The sequence below is a fragment of the Ahaetulla prasina genome, chromosome 3 (assembly GCF_028640845.1).
Source record: "Ahaetulla prasina isolate Xishuangbanna chromosome 3, ASM2864084v1, whole genome shotgun sequence".
NCBI lineage: Eukaryota > Metazoa > Chordata > Lepidosauria > Squamata > Colubridae > Ahaetulla > Ahaetulla prasina.
In genome coordinates, this window is record NC_080541.1 from 151,694,815 (window position 1) to 151,712,747 (window position 17,933).

General features: G+C 39.7%; 1 protein-coding gene across 1 annotated transcript in view; it reads left to right on the forward strand.

Annotated features, from left to right (window-relative positions):
• Positions 1 to 4,817, forward strand: part of LOC131195032 (vitellogenin-2-like) — a 41,558-nt gene extending 36,741 nt beyond the window's left edge. The window contains 1 exon segment of the mRNA XM_058176659.1: positions 4,525 to 4,817. Within this exon segment, the coding sequence (XP_058032642.1) occupies positions 4,525 to 4,817 (293 nt within the window).
• Positions 4,818 to 17,933: the final 13,116 nt, after the last annotated feature.

Below are 17,933 nucleotides of genomic sequence, written 5' to 3' on the forward strand. Positions count from 1 at the left end.
TCCCTTCCCCCAGAGCACCCCTCCCTTTCCCCCATGGGTGCTCAGACTAATCAGCAACTGATTTGGTTCAATTGAAAACAATCTGGAAAAGGATTTGCTCAGTGACTATATGGAAACAATTGGGAACTTATTTCCATGAAAGTCCAAGAGCCCCTGTAAAAATTTTGTCCAAGTGGCACATGGTCCTTGAATGCCTTATTTTACAAGAAACCCATCAGAAATCTGAAGATTCAAATAGAATGTATATAAAAGGTATGCAAATATATGAAAAGCATTTGGAACTTCAAAAGCCAGAGGAGTTGCAACACTGATATCAGATAGGGTGTATTTTGAAAACATCAGGTAATTTTGGATGAGGATGGAAGATATGTAATAATTGTTGGAAATCTTAATGAGGAAAAAGTGACACTTGTTAATTTATATTTACGAATGAAAACAAAGAGAATTTCTTGAAAAATAACAAAATTTTGGAGAATGAAAGTGTAGGGAAAGTAATTGTGGCTGGGGATTTTAATTTAATCAGAGATAAAATAGATAGTACTAACCCCACCGCTGTGGAGGAGCAAATAAAATGGGGATTTTAAATACGTGGATGCTTCAAATGGTGTGGTGGATGTGGAGAGAGGTTAAAGGAATTGAAAGAGTATATACTTTTTCTAAGATATATAATACATATTCTAGAATTGATTATATTTTTCTTTCTAAAGATTTGTTGAATAATGTGGATAAGGTAGATGTGGAATTTTAAAGATTCTGATCATGCAGAAGTTATGGTGGATTTAGATTTTAGAGAAAAAGAAGCTATTGGAGATAGAAACTGTATAAAAATGAAAAGGATAAAAATGGATACTTAAAAATTGGAGGAAAGTTGGAGATTAAATGATAATGGGAGGTTAAATTTGAAATTGTTTGGGATGCGATGAAAGCGGTGTTTAGAGGAGAGTATTAAATTATCAAGTAGGAAATATAATAAAATTTAAAATTGATAAAGCTGCATTCTGGACATGTAGAGCATTACAGTAATCCAAGCGAGATAAATGAGTGAGTGTGAGTCAGTGTGCATTTCAGGTACAAAGTCTGAACAGTAAATGCAAATCCTTGGTCAGACAACTGAGTCAACTGTCAACAGTTAAATACACATACAAAGCAAGAGGAAGACATAACCTAATCAAGAGGAAGGTTAACCTAATCAAGAGAAAGACATAACCTAGTGATAGTTGAAGAGATGATTAATATGGCAGTTGAAATAAGATACTTAAGATAACAATAGTACAGTGACAATTGTATAATCATTCTTTACCTGTTTACTATTATAAAAGGCAAGGCTCAGAGCAATCTGGGCTCACCCATCCAGAATTGACAATGGTGTCTGAGTCTTTGGGAAGGTAATGGTGTTCCTAAGAGATAAATTAGAAGGCCAGAGACAAGGATGTAAACAGCATCCTCAGAGGACTACGACATGGAGAAGACCCACCTAGATGATAGAAAAAGATGAACAACTGGGGCTCTTCTTCTTGACTCCAGGTGTGATCTCTGTGAGATACTTCCTTCCTTTTATTATGTAGAGAAAGCACCTGAAAAGATATAGGCTGATAGAATTTGAGGAAAGTAAGGGCTCCTCAAATTTCAAAGTTTCAGAATTATTGATGGATAGAGAACTTTATTCTTTAGATGAAGAAGACTAACTGTTTGCAAAAAAGGATTAAAACACCACTGTATATCCTCTTTCTAAAAATCTCTCAATCAATTTCTTCTCTATGTGATTCTTCATTGTCCTGCCTATCCCCAGGAGGTACCTTAACGTTCCTCTTGGGAGCAATTAGGCAAATATCTTCATGTCTTGGGCACCAACTGAAATCTTAACCACATGGAGGGTGGTCATGGCTGCTCTTACTACCTTTATCCTTCCTTTCCTCATCCTCCTTTTCTCTGAACCTATTGAAAGCATATTGAGCTAGAAATTAACTCTGTGCTTGATCCTTCAGATCCTTGCTTTCAACCTTCAAAGCATATTGAGGTGGAAGTTAAACCTATACCTGCTTCTTATCCCTGCTTTGAAAACTGCCTCCTTTCCTGCCTGCCTCCTTCCCCAGAGCATCCCTTTCCCCATTAGAGTTCAGACTAATCAGCAACTGATTTGGTTCAATGAAAACAATCTGGAAAAGGATTTGTTTCAGTGACTATATGAAACAATTGAACTTATTTCCATGAAATCCAAGACAAAAATTTTGTCCAAGTGGCATGGTCAAATGCCTTATTTACAAAGTCACTTAGAAACAGTTTGTCAAGACCTCTGCCTTATCAAAATGACTTAAAAGGATCCACAATCACAGTCATGATTTAAACTGCTAGGTCTGTAAATGTTGATTGATGATGTGTGCTTGTGTGTATGTATGTTGTAGAGATAATTGTGATGCTTGATTTGCATGGAATGTGTGTATGTGAAAACTCATTGAGAAGGTGTGAGATTTCTGTGTTGTCTTTGATTTGCAAAATGTGCATGTGTGAGAAATGTCTCTGCATGTGTATGTGTTCTTCATATGCATGAGTGTCTTTCCAGTGAGTTACTTTTAACATTTTCTCCCTCGCTGGCTTATATACCCCCCTTCGTTCCTTGTTGTGCCAGGGAAAGGGTGGGCAGAAACCATTCACCCACTCCATTTTTTCTCTGCTGAGCCTGGGAGCTTTGCTTTTCACTGATTTGGAATTTCTTCATCTGCATAAAAGCCCTGCAGATATTTTCCTTTCAACCCTGAAAACAATTTTGATTTAACCCTGCATACGATTTTGATTTTGATTTTAATTTAATTTTTCTTGTTTCTGAGAACTTTTGAGGTTTAAACTGCCTGATTAAATGTTTTCAAAGCACTGAGCTGACTCAAAATGTTTCATTAGTATTTTTTATGAAATCTTTTGGGAAATGCACTCAGGTTTTCCATAAACAGACCAAAAAGCTTACAAATGTTTTTTTTGAATCAGACTCAAGGTGCCCCTATTTGCTGTTTGTATTGTTTATCTTTATTTTTAGCACAATGTGCCCTGTTTTAGGAACTATTTCAGAGATAAATTAGAAAGTTACAGGATGTGAAGAGAGATTTAGAAGGATGAGCAGATACTAGTGCTGAAAGATTTTAATTTGTTAATGAAGGTTAGAAAACAAATAATGAGAAATAAGACAAATGGTGATTTGCTAAGATATAATGTGATTTGTTTTGGAAGTTTTTGATAGTATGGATTTGTTAGTGAACAACTTCCACACATGGGAGTTGGGTTTTTGTTGATTGTTTGTCTTTTTCTCTGTCTTCCACATAATACCTTTGTTAAAAAACAAAACTGAGATTTGTGTATAACCCCCCCCAAGTTGTGTCATCTCTTCTTTGTCCCTGCTTTTGTGTGGGTATGAATTTTAAAAGTGCTAGAAAGAAGAAAAATGACCTTTTGCCCAGGATGGACCAGCTACCTAGACAGGATAAAGAACAGAGTTCAACTTTCTTTCTTCTCTGTACTTTTGTTTAAATGATTTCACCTGTTCATTTCCTTCCTGAATCCAGCTACCTTTTCTTATATGGGAATATATTGTATTAGTTTAACTGTTCAATGCTGATGTTTGCTGTTTCTTTTTCAGTTCTACCTGCAAGCTATCTATTAAGCTTGGCTAATCCTCCAACAATGCCTTTTCTCACTCAGAAAGAGAGGAGGAGGGGACCCTTTCTCATGTCTTTTAAACATGTAAGGATCAAAAGACTTTTTAAGACAGTTGTTTCTTTCTTGTTTTATGTATTCATGTAAAATTTGTATTTTGAGATTTCTGTCATGCAGCAAATATCCAAATCAACGGTGAGACCTTGTGAGTCCCTGGTCGACATATCTGTCCCTACCATCAAAAGATTGACGGCAATTGACTCTTTTCTTCCTACAAGAGACATTTATCGCTCCTTTGGCCTTCTCTTCCTCCAAGAAGGTGGATTGTGTGTGGTTTTAAAGGAAGACTGCTGCTTCTATGCTGACCATCTGGCATTGCACAGGACTCAAAGAAAAAACTAAGAGACTTAACTTTGATATGGTTTACAAGCTATTATAGTTGTAGTTGGTATAATTGCATTAGGATGTATAATTTTACCTTGTATTCTACCTATTTTTTGTTAGAACAATTTCTAAAAGTTTATCTTTACTGGCTATTGAAGAACTCGAAGATGATTACACCCAAACTGCACTTAACAATTTCTGCCTGGCTGACGAATAAGAAATAGACAAGGATAGTATGGCTAATATTTGTGTTTACACCAACATGAAACTGACTGATTTGTCTGGTCCTAAAAAATAAAAAGAGAGGAGATGTCCCTCTCAATTATTCAACTTACTGTATTAATGCCACTACAGATTTATATCATCAATGTACTATGTATGTGCCTAAATCAAGAATGTCCTCCAGTTTGCAGTCTCAATCTTTTCATGGAGGGTATGTCACTTTATTATCTGCTTTAATAGGACCTATTGTATTGTTATTGCTTGCTTGTACTGTAGGACCATGCATCATAGGACGTATGATACAATTTTTAAAATCTCGCATTCAAGCACTTGACTCGGAGGTTTCTGAAACCAAGGCAAAATTGAATCTGGTAGCTGCTCAGGTTTACGACCCATGCAAACAGCCACTGTTAGCATTTACCTCCGATTCTGATATAGAGGATGACAATTACCTTTCACAAAAAACCTTGCTCACTGACATGGAAGGTGCCGACCTTAAAGGGCTGGCTTCGGCCATGCAGACTTATGCAATGGAAGCTATCAAAAATGATTGTCTCGAGCAATTTTAAAATAAAATAAAAAAGGAGGAAATGTGGAGTCAGTGTGCATTGCGAGGTACAAAGTCTGAACAGTAATTCGGCCCTGTAAATCCTTGGTCAGACAACTGAGTCAACTGTCAACAGTTTTCAATACACATACAAAGCAAGAGGAAGACATAACCTAATCAAGAGGAAGACTTAACCTAATCAAGAGAAAGACATAACCTAATATGGCAGTTGGGGAAAGAGATGACCTAATATGGCAGTTGGGGAAACAGATACTTAAGATAACAATACCTGCTACAGTGACAATTGTATAATCATGCTTTACCTATTTACTACTCAATAAAAGGTGTGCGCTCAGAGCTCACCCCATCCAGAGAGAACAATGGTGTCTGAGTCTTTATTGGGAAGGTAGCCCGTGTTCCTAACACGCACCCTTGCGAGGGCCAGAGTCATTTGCAAACAGCATCCCTGCGGGGACCCTACGAGTCAGCGAAGAAGACCCACCCTAGATGACAACGACGCAACATGACCGTGCATAAGGCATCCCGATCAAGGAAGGGGCGCAACTGCCGAACCAGGCGAACCTGGTGGAAGGCCCCCCTGGAGACAGCCGTCAAATGATCTTCAAACGACAGCCGATCATCCAGGAGGACACCTAAGTTGCGCACCCTATCCTTTGGGGCCAATAATTTGCCTCCAACAGCCAGCCGCAGCTGCAGCTGACTGAATCGGGGTGCCGGCATCCACAGCCACTCCGTCTTGGAGGGATTAAGCTTGAGCCTGTTTCTCCCCATCCAGACCCGTACGGCTTCTAAACACCGGGACAGCACTTCAACAACTTCATTGGGGTGGTCCGGGGTGGAAAAGTACAGCTGGGTATCATCAGCGTACTGCTGGTATCTCACCCTGAAACCACTGATGATCTCACCCAACGGCTTCATGTAGATGTTGAACAGCAGGGGCGAGAGAATCGACCCCTGAGGGACCCCACAAGTGAGGCCCCCTGGTGACCTCTGCCCCTGTCACACCGTCTGCGACCGGTCGGAGAGATAGGAGGAGAACCACCGATATCGGTGCCTCCCACTCCCAATCCCCCAACCGCGCAGCAAGATACCATTGTCGATGGTATCGAACGCTGAGAGGTCTAATAGGACCAGGGCAGAGGAATAACCCTGTCCCTAGCCCTCCAGAGATCATCCACCAATGCGACCAAAGCTGTCTCCGTGCTGTATCCGGGTCGGAAGCCGGACTGGAACGGGTCTAGATAGACGTCTTCATCCAGGTATTGGGGTAACTGTCGTACGGCACTCTCTACAACCTTCGCAACAAAGCGAAGGTTGGAGACTGATGATAATTACCCAAAATAGCTGGGTCAGGAGGCTTCTTGGGAGGGGTCTCACCACCGCCTCTTTCAAGGCGGCAGGAAAACCCTTCCAACAAAGAAGCGTTGATAATCCTCTGGAGCCAGCCTCGTGTCACCGCCTGAGTGGCCAGTACCAGCCAGGAAGGGCACGGGTCCAGTAAACATGTCGTGCGTGAAGCCTCCCAACAACCTGTCCACGTCCTCGGAGCCACAGGGTCAAACTCATCCCAAATGGGCTCAACAAGGCGTGCCTCCTCTCCCTCGCTTGGATCATCCCAAATTCGGTCCAGACCGTCCCTCAGCTGAGCGATTTTATCGTATAGATAACGCTAAACTCCTCGGCTCGTCCTGCAAGGGTCATCCCGCACCTCCTGATGTAGGAGAGGCGGGTCACCCAAACAGGGCGGCCGGGCGGTTATCTGCCGACGCAATGAGGGTGGGCGTAGGGAAGCCTCGCTTCCCTCATTGCCACTAGGTAGGTCCTAGAATAGGACCTAACTAGTGTCCGATCACTCGGGCGACTGGACCTCCAGGTGCTCTCCAGGCGCCTTCTCCGGCGTTTCATCTCCTCAGCCCCTCGGAGAACCAAGGGGCGGTCGAGATCTCCGCGGGTCAGAGGCCGCAAAGGCGCGACACGGTCAAGGCCCGGCCGCGGCCTGTTCCCAGGCCACGACCAGTTCCTCAGTCGTGCCGTGGGCCAGTTCCTCAGGAATGGCCCAAGCTCCGTCAGGAACCTCTCGGGTCCATCAGGCGCCTGGGACGGAACCACCGTAGGTTCCGTCTCCCTCGATGGTGAATGGCGGTTCGGAAGTCTAGGCGAAGGAGAAAATGATCCGACCATGACATTGGTTCTGTTACTAAATCATCTAATACCAGATCATTTAACCACTGTCCAGAGATATAAATCAGATCCAGTGTGCCTCCCCCCGTGTGCGTAGGGCCATCATTTACTCGAATCAGGTCCAAGGCCGTCATGGAAGCCAAGAACTCCCGAGCTGCCATCGATGACAAGGCGACTGATGGCAGGTTAAAATCCCCCATGACTATAAGTCTGGGGGTCTCAACCGCCACAGCAGCAAGTACCTCCAACAGCTCAGGCAGGGCTGTGGTCACGCAGCAAGGAGCCAGGTACGCGATCACCAAGCCCAACTGATTCCTATAGCCCCACCGCACATAGAGGGATTCACAACCGGCAATCTGAGGAACAGTGGTCTCCCTCGGCTCTAGATCCTCCTTGATAACAACCGCCACCCCCCCATCCCTTAAATTAAATTAAAATGGAAAGAGATAAAAACCAGATTAAAGAATTGGAAAATCAATTTTTGCTTACTAGAAAAAAAAATTCTTCAGGAGCTTAATATGTTAAGAAATAAAATGATAAAGAGGATACAGAGTTAGTAAAAAGAAATTTGAGATATTTAAATAAGAATTTTTTTGAATTTAGTAATAGAAATTCTAAGTTATTGGCAAAGATGGCGAAAAACAAAAGAGAGAAGAGAGAAATTGGAGCTTTGATAGATGACAGAGGTATAAGATGTTATAAAAAATTAGAGAAATGTGAAGTGGTTAGAAATTTTTTTCAGAATCTATATTCAAAGAAACCAGTTAATCGGGGAAAATTGCAAAGCTATTTAGAAAAATATGTGGTGAAAATTGATCAAACATATAAGGAATTGATGGAAGAAGATATAACACAAGATGAGATTAATGGAATTATACAAAAAATAAAATTAGGGAAAGCTCCAGGTGAGGATGGATTACCTGCTGAGTTCTATAAAGAATTTAAAGAATTAATAATACCAAGATTGCAAAAATTATTCAATGGAATATTACATGGTGGAGAAGTACCTTCGTCATGGAATAGAACGGTGATATCCCTAATTCCTAAGCCAGATAAAGATTTAGAAAGGATTGAGTCCTATCGGCCCATTTCTTTAATTAATCAGGATGCAAAGATATTTACTGCTATTATAAGTAATAGATTAAATAGATTTATAGATAGATATATAAGTTACAACCAAGTAGGTTTCGTGAAGGGTAGATACATGAGTGATATTGTTAGAAGAGTATTAAATATTATAGATGTAGCTGAATATAACGGTGATAAAATTGGTATAGTATCATTGGATATTAAAGCTTTTGATTCCGTACAATGGGAAACTATTAAAGTAATTGTGGAGGCTTTAGGCTTTGGTAATAAGTTTATACATGTTATTTCAAAATTGTATCAAAAAAGCAGTGCAAGAGTGAAGGTGAATGGAATATTAACTGAAGAGATAAAATTAGAAGCAGGTACGAGACAAGGATGTCCCTTGTCCCCAACATTATTTTTATTGGCTATGGAAATTTTGACAAAAATGATAGAAAAAGATGAAGAATTAGAAGGATATAAGGGGTATAAGATAAATTTGTATGCGGATGATACTTTAATTATTTTGAAAAATGTAGAGAAAGACCTGAAAAAGATATATAAGCATTTGAAAGAATTTGAGGAAATGACAGGTCTGAAAGTAAATTGGTCAAAGTCAGAATTATTGATGGATAGTAATGGTAATGAGTGTGAGAATATGCAAGAGCAATTTGGGATAAGGATTAAAAATACATTGAAATATTTGGGTATAGTGCTTTCACTCAAAGTTAAAGAATTGAAAAAACTTAATTATGATGTGGTGATTAATGAAATTGAGAAGAAGATAGACAAATATAAAATGTTAAAGTTGTCTTGGTTTGGTAGAATTGCAATGTGTAAGATGATGTTGCTGCCCAAGTTTAACTTTTTATTCGAGATGCTACCGCTAAATTTGACAGAGAAAGATATCAGAAAAAATTGGACAAATTTTGTAATGGTGGCAAAAGACCTAGATTAGTGAAGAAAATGTGGTATCAAAATCAAAAGGAAAGTGGATTAGGAATCCCCAAATTATTTAATTATTACTGTGCGTATGGTATCCGGATAGTGGTAAAAATATTTAAAGGTGAAGATAATTATTGGAGAGACTTAGAGTTAAGGGATATAGAGAAATTTGGATCAAGGTGGTTTTTAGATAAAGCAAACTCAAAATGTGTAATTAGAAGTTATTGGTTAAAGGGATTAAGTAAAATGTGGAATAAATTTGTTAAAATTTTAATTCCGGATATAATCTTTTTGGGGGAGACAATTGGAAATTGGCCAATTAAAAATAATATAAAACGTAATGAAGTGATTAAAGAGGAAAATATAGAAATTATTAGAGATTGGATAAAAGTTATGGAAAATGAAAGGAGGAATAAAGAAATTATTGAAATATTAGGGTTAAGTTGGTTTGAAAAAATACAGATAGAAAAATGGACAAAAAAATTAAGGGAAAACTATTTGATAAATAGATGTGAAACTGAATTTGAATATTTAGTATCTCGGATTATGAAAGATGAAATTGGGCTAAAGGGACTCGTTAGTAGGGTTTATAAGATTATAAATTCTGATGGACAAATTGGGAAAAAGATCTTAATATTGAAATACCAGAGTCAGATTGGAATGTGAATTGGAATAGTAGAATTATGAGAACTTTATCTATAAGGATTAAAGAGCATAATTATAAAGTTGTTTGGAAATGGTATTTGACTCCAGTAAGATTGTCACAAATGGATAAAAAAATTAGTAAAAAATGTTGGAGATGTGAGATGGAATTGGGGACTTATGAACATATGTGGTATAAATGTGACAAGGTTAAAAAGTTTTGGCAACAATTGGAGAAACTGATATTTTAAATGATGGGGAAAGTAATAATATTGAGAGTGGAAACTATATTATTGTAGGTAATTAAGGAAATAGAATTAACAAAATATGAAAAAGAATTGATTAGAATTATGATTATAATAGGTAGAATTATAATAGCTAGATATTGGAAATTAGATGTGATTTTTAGAATAGAAGAGTGGAATTCTGAAATGTGGAAATTAGCCATAAATGATAAAATGACATGTGATATTAAAATTAGAAGTGGTGTGTATAAAGAAGATATTTTCTGGAAGACTTGGAAACCATTCGTGGACTATGCGCTTGGAAAATTGGACGCTTCGGTACCTGTACCTCGAGAACGTGGATTTTGGCAATTATGAGGACATATCCGAAGACCCAAATCTTCCTTTTTTTTATGTATAGCACAAGAGTGTAATAATGTATTTTCTTTTTTTGTTTGTTGGAAAAAAGTAATAAAAAAATTAAAAAAAAAAAAAGACTCGATATCCATCCCACCACTAAAAGATTCTAACGGCAAAGAATATAATGATGAAACAGTTAAAGCAAACCTCTTTAACACATGCTTTGGCACAGTCTTTGTTAACAGTAATGACTTATACCCGACATTCCCCAATCATACCAACAATGAGTACAACGATGTAACATATATAGATTTCACAAAAGATAATGTTGAAAAAGCTCTTCGCAAACTGAAACCATCCCTATCTATTGGATCTGATGGACTATGTGCATACTTCTTAAAAAAGATTTCCACTAATATAGCAGAACCCCTAAGCATAATTTTTGAAAAAGCTTTCACGACCAGTTCCCTTCCCAAACTTTGGTCACTTGCCACGGTCATCCCTGTCTTCAAAAAAGGAGACCCCAGCCTAGTTGAAAATTACAGGCCTATCTCTCTTTGCTGTGTCACCTGCAAAGTAATGGAATCTATCATCAACCAATCCATTACCCTCCACCTAGAAAAAAACAACCTACTCTCTGATAAACAATTTGGCTTCAGAAAAAAAATTATCATGTAATTTATAACTTCTTCACTGCAAAAACATATGGACTACAAATCTTGATCAGGGGAAGGAAAATAGCCATTTTTAGGTAGAATATTCCTCAGCAATGCTTATCAGTACCCATAATAAAATGGTTGTCATCTAGAGGGACAAATACGGCCTCCAATAGTTCAGCAGGATGGAGTGAGTTTGCAGATAACAGAATAAGAGTTAACAGTAATAGTAACAGAGTTGGAAGGACCTTGTAGGTCATCTAGTCCAACCCCCTGCCCAAGCAGGAGACCCTACACCACTTCTGACAGATGGCAATCCAGTCTCTTCTTAAAAGCTCCATGCCTCTCCTGGTATTTCACAATACAACCAAAGATAAAAGCACAATACAAAAGAGATAATTACATAGAGAAACCACCCAAATTAGCCTGAAAGACACATTCCAAACACCTCTAGCATCTCTAGCAAGGGGCTCCATCCACCCTGAATAAGAGAAGATGTATGACAGAGGCACTTGTTGCTTCATCATCCTACCTAAAAGACCAATACTTCTACAGATTGGTCCATTGTTGGAAATAAGGAATCCACATAATAATTAAATCAGTGTGGTATAAATTGAATAGATGCCTGTGCGTGAGTGAACTGTCTGGTCTCATAACCCAAACCAAATTGGTCATAGTAGGCAGAGTTACATGATCAAAAGAAAAGAAATATGTGCATAGGAGCTTAAAGTGGCTGTTGGGATCCAAGAAGATCATAGATCCAACCATGTCTTTGCCAATCACCTCACTAATCATCATCATAGTGGAGAAAAGGACCAGGGAAGACATGATAGCAGTGTTCCAATATTTGAGGGGCTGCCACAGAGAGGAGGGGATAAAGCTATTTTCCAAAGCACCTGAAGGCCAGACCAGGAATAATGGAGGAAACTGATCAAGGAGAGATTCAACCTAGAAATAAGGAGGAACTTTCTGACTGTGAGAACAATCAATCAATGGAACAGCTTGCCTTCAGAAGTTGTGGCAGCTTCATCACTTGAGACTTTCAAGAAGAGATTGGACTGCCATTTGTCAGAGATGTTGTAGGGTCTCCTGCTTGGCTGGGGGGTTGGACTAGATGGCCTACAAGGTCCCTTCCAACTCTGTTAATCTTTGCAGGGTGGAATCTGAGCAACTGAATGGAGCTAGCAGTGTTTAATGGCTGGATGCCCTTCCTGTCGCCAATGCGGAGTTTTGTTCAGCATATATATTTTCATTGTGGCCAGAGAGAGAAATATCTGCCTGTACTTAGGATCGAACTCACAGCCTCCCGATTGTGAGGCAAGAGCTCCACCTCTAGGCCACCACACCACTCTTTTGCCAACCACCTCACTGAAGTGACATAGATAGTATGACAACATTTGTATTGGGACAAGACAAACAGCAGACCATGTAGGCTACCTCCGTATCAGGCTGCAAACGACTTAGAGGTGATGAGATTTCTCTTTAAAAAGTCAACAAGTTATCTTCACGCCCTGGTTAGAAGGACATAAAAATTAACCCAATGCTTTAAAGAAGAATGAGCAGGTTTATATTTGTCTGATTGTGTGAAAAACAACAACAACCCTGAGGACTTGCAATGAAGGAGGATTTATGAAACTATCCAGTTACTTTTTTTTCTTTAAGTATCTATGAAGCGAAGGCAACATCAGCCAAAGCCCAAGAACTGGGATAAGAGCATGGGTGAGAAGAGCAGGGAGGATTAGGCAAGAATTTCTGACAATAGGAAAACAGACTTTTACTGCTGCCAATAGGAACAGTGTTTCTGTGTAATTTACAATGCTCCGCAGCTAAGACAGTTATAAATAATGTCAGGGTATGAAGAGTTAATAGCTGTAAGCTGATGAGAGGTTGTAAGCGGAGGCAACCAGAAGCTGATGCAATGGGACTGAGGCAACAGGATTACTGCCATGTTAAGAAGCTGGGTAAGAAGCTGCCTATATAAGGGAAACCATTAGAAGGCGTTTCCTTCTCCTCGTGTTCTCTCTCAACCTGTATCTCATTGCTCTCCATGTGTCAGTAGCTGTATGTAAGGTATTTAACCATGTATAAGTCTGTAAATATTTAGCTGTAGATAAAACCAGTTATTTATCTAAAAGCTCTGTGTGCTGTGTTTTGCTCCTGGGTTTATCTCATAATACTAGTTCCGCTGCCTAAATGACAAATAATTTCAAATATCAAATCCAGATGGCAGCATGTGAACATAAAATCTAGAGTTGATGGTAGAGAGGTGCAAGGAGACGGTAGGCAAGTATCCTCAGCAGCAATGAGAATCAAGACAGCTGGTGAGGAATTTTTCAATCACTGCTGCTGTTACCAACTGAGCTGGAGTGCTGCTTCTTGGCTTTGCAGAGGTCATCATTTCCTGAGACGAAGAACAATGGAAATATCTACATTTGTCAGGCAGATCTAGAGTCGATGAACCTGATCTACATGTGTTCAGGCTCACTACTTTATTATATTTTGCCTATTATACAGGAATATTATACAGCTCTGAACCTTTTGCAACTGTACAAGGACTTAAGGCCACCTCCTGCAATGGTTCAGCTCCTAAAGCTATATCTGAGGCTTATGTCTGGTCACTAAAGCTCTTTGATGGGCCTGGGTCCTGGAGAAGGGGCTGTTTGGTAAAGAACTGTTTTGGCAAAGAACTGTTGGTGGTGCAGTGATTAGAATGCAGTATTACAGGCAAACTCTGCCTATAGCCTGGAGTTGGATCCTGACAGGGTTCAGGGTTGACTTGAGGTCTTCCATCCTTCCAAGGTCAGTAAAATGAGGACTCTTTGTTGGAGCCAATATGTTGACATTGTAAACTGCCCAGAGAGAGCTGTAAAATATTGTGAAATAGTAATGACTACTTCAGCTTCAACCACAACAATAAACGAGCACATAATAGATACAAACTTAACGTAAACCACTCCAAACTCGATTGTAGAAAATATGACTTCAGCAACAGAGTGGTCAATGCCTGGAATGCACTATCTGACTCTGTGGTTACATCCCCAAACCCCCATAACTTTAACCTTAGACTGTCTACTGTTGACCTCACCCCATTCCTAAGAGGTCTGTAAGAGCCGTGCATAAGCACACCAATGTCCCTGTCCTACCGTCCCCATTTATTTGTATCCATTTCCTATATTCATAATCATGTTTATACTTATCTCTGTTATCTTATACATGTTTGACAAACTAAATAAATAATAAATAAAACAAAGTATATACATTGAACTAAAAGGGATGCAGTGGCTCAGTGGATAAGATGCTGAGCTTGTCAATCGAAAGGTCAGCAGTTCAGCCGTTTGAATCCTTAGTGCCGCGTAATGGAGTGAGCTCCTGTTACTTGTCCCAGTTTCTGCCAACCTAGCAGTTCAAAAGCACGTAAAAAATGCAAGTAGAAAAATAGGGACCACCTTTGGTGGGAAGGTAACAGCGTTCCGTGAGCCTTTGGCATTGAGTCATGCCGGCCACATGACCACAGAGACATCTTGGGACAGTGCTGGCTCTTCGACTTTGAAACGGAGATGAGCACCGTCCCCTAAAGTTGGGAACGACTAGCACGTATGTGCGAGGGGAACCTTTACCTTTACACGTTGAAGTGCTATTGCTATTTAACTTTTCAAATGAAGATCGTTCTCTTTCTGTCCAAGCAAGTTTCTCTTTCTGTTTCAGCAACTGAGTTGAGAAGCTTAACTTTATGTGCAAAGTTAGGAATGACCTACCTATAAAAGTTAGCAAAGCCTGGTAAACACCTGGTAAACACTAATCCTTTGCATTATAGGGGATTGCCAGGAGAGTACTGCATATACCTTCTGGCCTGGGGATTCATCCGGATCCCATCTGTGGAAATGTGATAACCCAGAAAGCTCAAGTGCTTCAAGCCAAACGCACATTTCTCCACAAGAAATGTCTCCAAACAAAGGAAGAGGCAATTCCCCCGGAGCCATGGATTATCAAAAAAACCAAACGGAGGCGCAAACGGAAAAGAGGTAATCGGGCTGGGATCTTAAACAAATTAAAAAAGAAATAAAACCCCTCTGCCTTCAATTTTCCTAACAAATGTACGTTCACTTGCAAATAAGATGGATGAAATACTCCTCTTAAACAAATACTATTCTGATTTTCGCAACTCAGCAGTCCTATGCTTCTCTGAAACCTGGTTAAATGAATCAATTGAAGATAATAGCCTGCATATTCCAGGTTTTCAGATTATACGATCAGACAGACATTCAGAAGCATCTGGTAAAATGAAGGGTGGAGGTTTATGCCTATATATTAATATCAACTGGTGTCAAGATTTATCTGTAATTTACAAATTCTGCGACAATAATTGAGACTTTAATTATCAACTGCAAACCATACTATTCGCCTCGTGAATTTTCCTCATTTCTTCTAATTGCTGTTTATGTACCACCTCAAGCCTGTGTAAACAAGGCATTACGAACTCTAGCTGACCAAATCAAGGAGGCTGAAGTCAAATACCCTGATTCACTGGCCATTATTTTGGGAGATCTAAACAAAGCAAACTTAAGGAAAGAGCTACCAAAATACTTTCAGCATGTCAATTGTCCCACTAAAGGCAATAATACGTTAGACCATTGCTACACAACACTAAAAGATGCTTATCGGTCTTTACCACGTGCAGCTGTAGGACACTCTGATCATTGCATGATTCACCTTGTACCTGCTTACAGGCAAAGACTTAAAACCACAAAACCAACAATTAAATCAGTGAAGATCTGGACGGAGGAGTTAAAGCTGCAGGTCTGCTTTGACTGCATTGATTGGAACATTTTTGAAGATACCTCTGCAGACCTGGATGAACTCACAGATAATGTAACATCATATGTCAGCTTCTGTGAAGACCTATGTGTACCGACAAAGAACTTGCAAATATACAGTAACAACAAACCTTGGTTCACACCTAAACCTAAGCAGCTACGTCATTCCAAAGAGGAAGCCTACAGGAAAGGTGATAAAATGCTGTACAATCACGCCAGAAATGTACTAACAAGGGAGATCAGAGCAGCAAAAAGAAGCTACTCTGAAAAGCTAAAAAATCAGTTTTCAGCAAATGAACCAGCAAACATGTGGAAAACTCTTAAAAATATCACCAGCTATGGCAAACCTCCCTTCTAGGCTGAAGGAAATCAACAACTGGCAGATGACCTGAACGTGTTTTATTGCAGGTTTGAAAGAAAGCTACAGCCACCTATCTCCATAACCCCCATCTCAGACACACCAACAACAGCCAAGCCTCCTACAACTGACCCCATCCCATTGGGTTCACAACCTCTAATGATCACAGAAAAGGCAGTGCAGGACCTATTTCATAGACAAAAGCCAGGAAAAGCTCCAGGCCCAGACAAGATAACTCCTTCTTGCTTAAAAGTCTGTGCTGACCAATTGGCCCCCATCTTCACCCATATTTTCAATAAATCACTAGAGATGTGCTATGTTCCTTCTTGCTTCAAACGCTCTACCATCATCCCAGTGCTGAAGAAGCCCACTATCAAGGAACTGAATGACTACAGATCAGTTGCTTGAACATCTGTAGTCAAGAAAGTGTTTGAAAGGCTAGTGCTTTCCTACTTGAAAACCATCACGGATCCGCTTAGACCCCTTGCAATTTGCATACCGAGCAAATAGATCAACAGATGATGCTGTTAATATGGCTCTGCACTACATCTTACAACATCTTGAATCTCCAAAGACCTATGTGAGGGTCCTCTTTGTAGACTTTAGTTCAGCATTCAATACCATCATTCCAGACACTCTTCTAACTAAGCTAAACCAGCTACAAGTACCTGAACAGTCTTGTAAGTGGATCACAAGCTTCCTAACAAACAGGAAGTAGCAGGTAAAGCTAAGCGGGATCACTTCAGATACCTGTACAATTAGCACAGGCCCCCCCCAAGGCTGTGTGCTCTTCCCACTTCTCTTCTCTCTGTATACCAATGATTGCATCTCCAACAATCCATCTGTTAAATTACTGAAGTTTGCAGATGACACAACAGTGATTGGTCTCATTCGAGACAATGACGAATCCGCATATAGACTAGCCTTGTGGTGCAACCGTAACAATCTGGAACACACTCACTGTGAACACACTGAACACACTCAAAACCATAGAAATGGTGGTAGACTTTAGGAGAAACCCTTCCATACTTCCACCTCTCACAATACTTGACAACACAGTATCAACAGTAGAAACCTTCAAATTTCTAGGTTCTATCATATCACGAGATCTAAAATGGACAGTTAACATCAAAAACATCATCAAAAAAGGACAACAAAGACTGTTCTTTCTGCGCCAACTCAGGAGCCAGTTCTACAGAGGAATTATTGAGTCTGTCATCTGCACCTCTATAACTGTCTGGTTTGGTTCTGCAACCCAACAAGAAAGACACAGACTTCAGAGGATAATTAGAACTGCAGAAAAAATAATTGCTACCAACCTGCCTTCCATTGAGGACCTGTATACTGCACGAATCAAGAAGAGGGCTGTGAAAATATTTACAGATCCCTCACATCCTGGACATAAACTGTTTCAACTCCTACCATCAAAACGACCCTATAGAGCATTGCACACCAGAACAACTAGACACAAGAACAGTTTTTCCCCCAAAGGCCATCACTCTGCTAAACAAATAATTCCTTCAACAAGGACAAACTATTTACTAAGTCTACACTACTATTAATCTTCTCATTGTTTTCATCACCAATCTCTTTCCACTTATGACTGTATGACTGTAACTTTTTGTTGCTATCATTAAGGGTTAAATTGCAACCTATGACCATCATTTGTGTCGTAAATGTTGTACCTTTGATGAAGATTTTTTTTTCTTTTTCTTTTATGTACACTAAGAGCATATGCACCAAAACAAATTCCTTGTGTGTCCAATCACACTTGGCCAATAAAATTGGCAACGCTATATCTAATCCTGTTCCTGTCAAAAGTGGCGTTCCCCAAGGTAGTGTTCTTGGACCAACACTCTTCATACTATA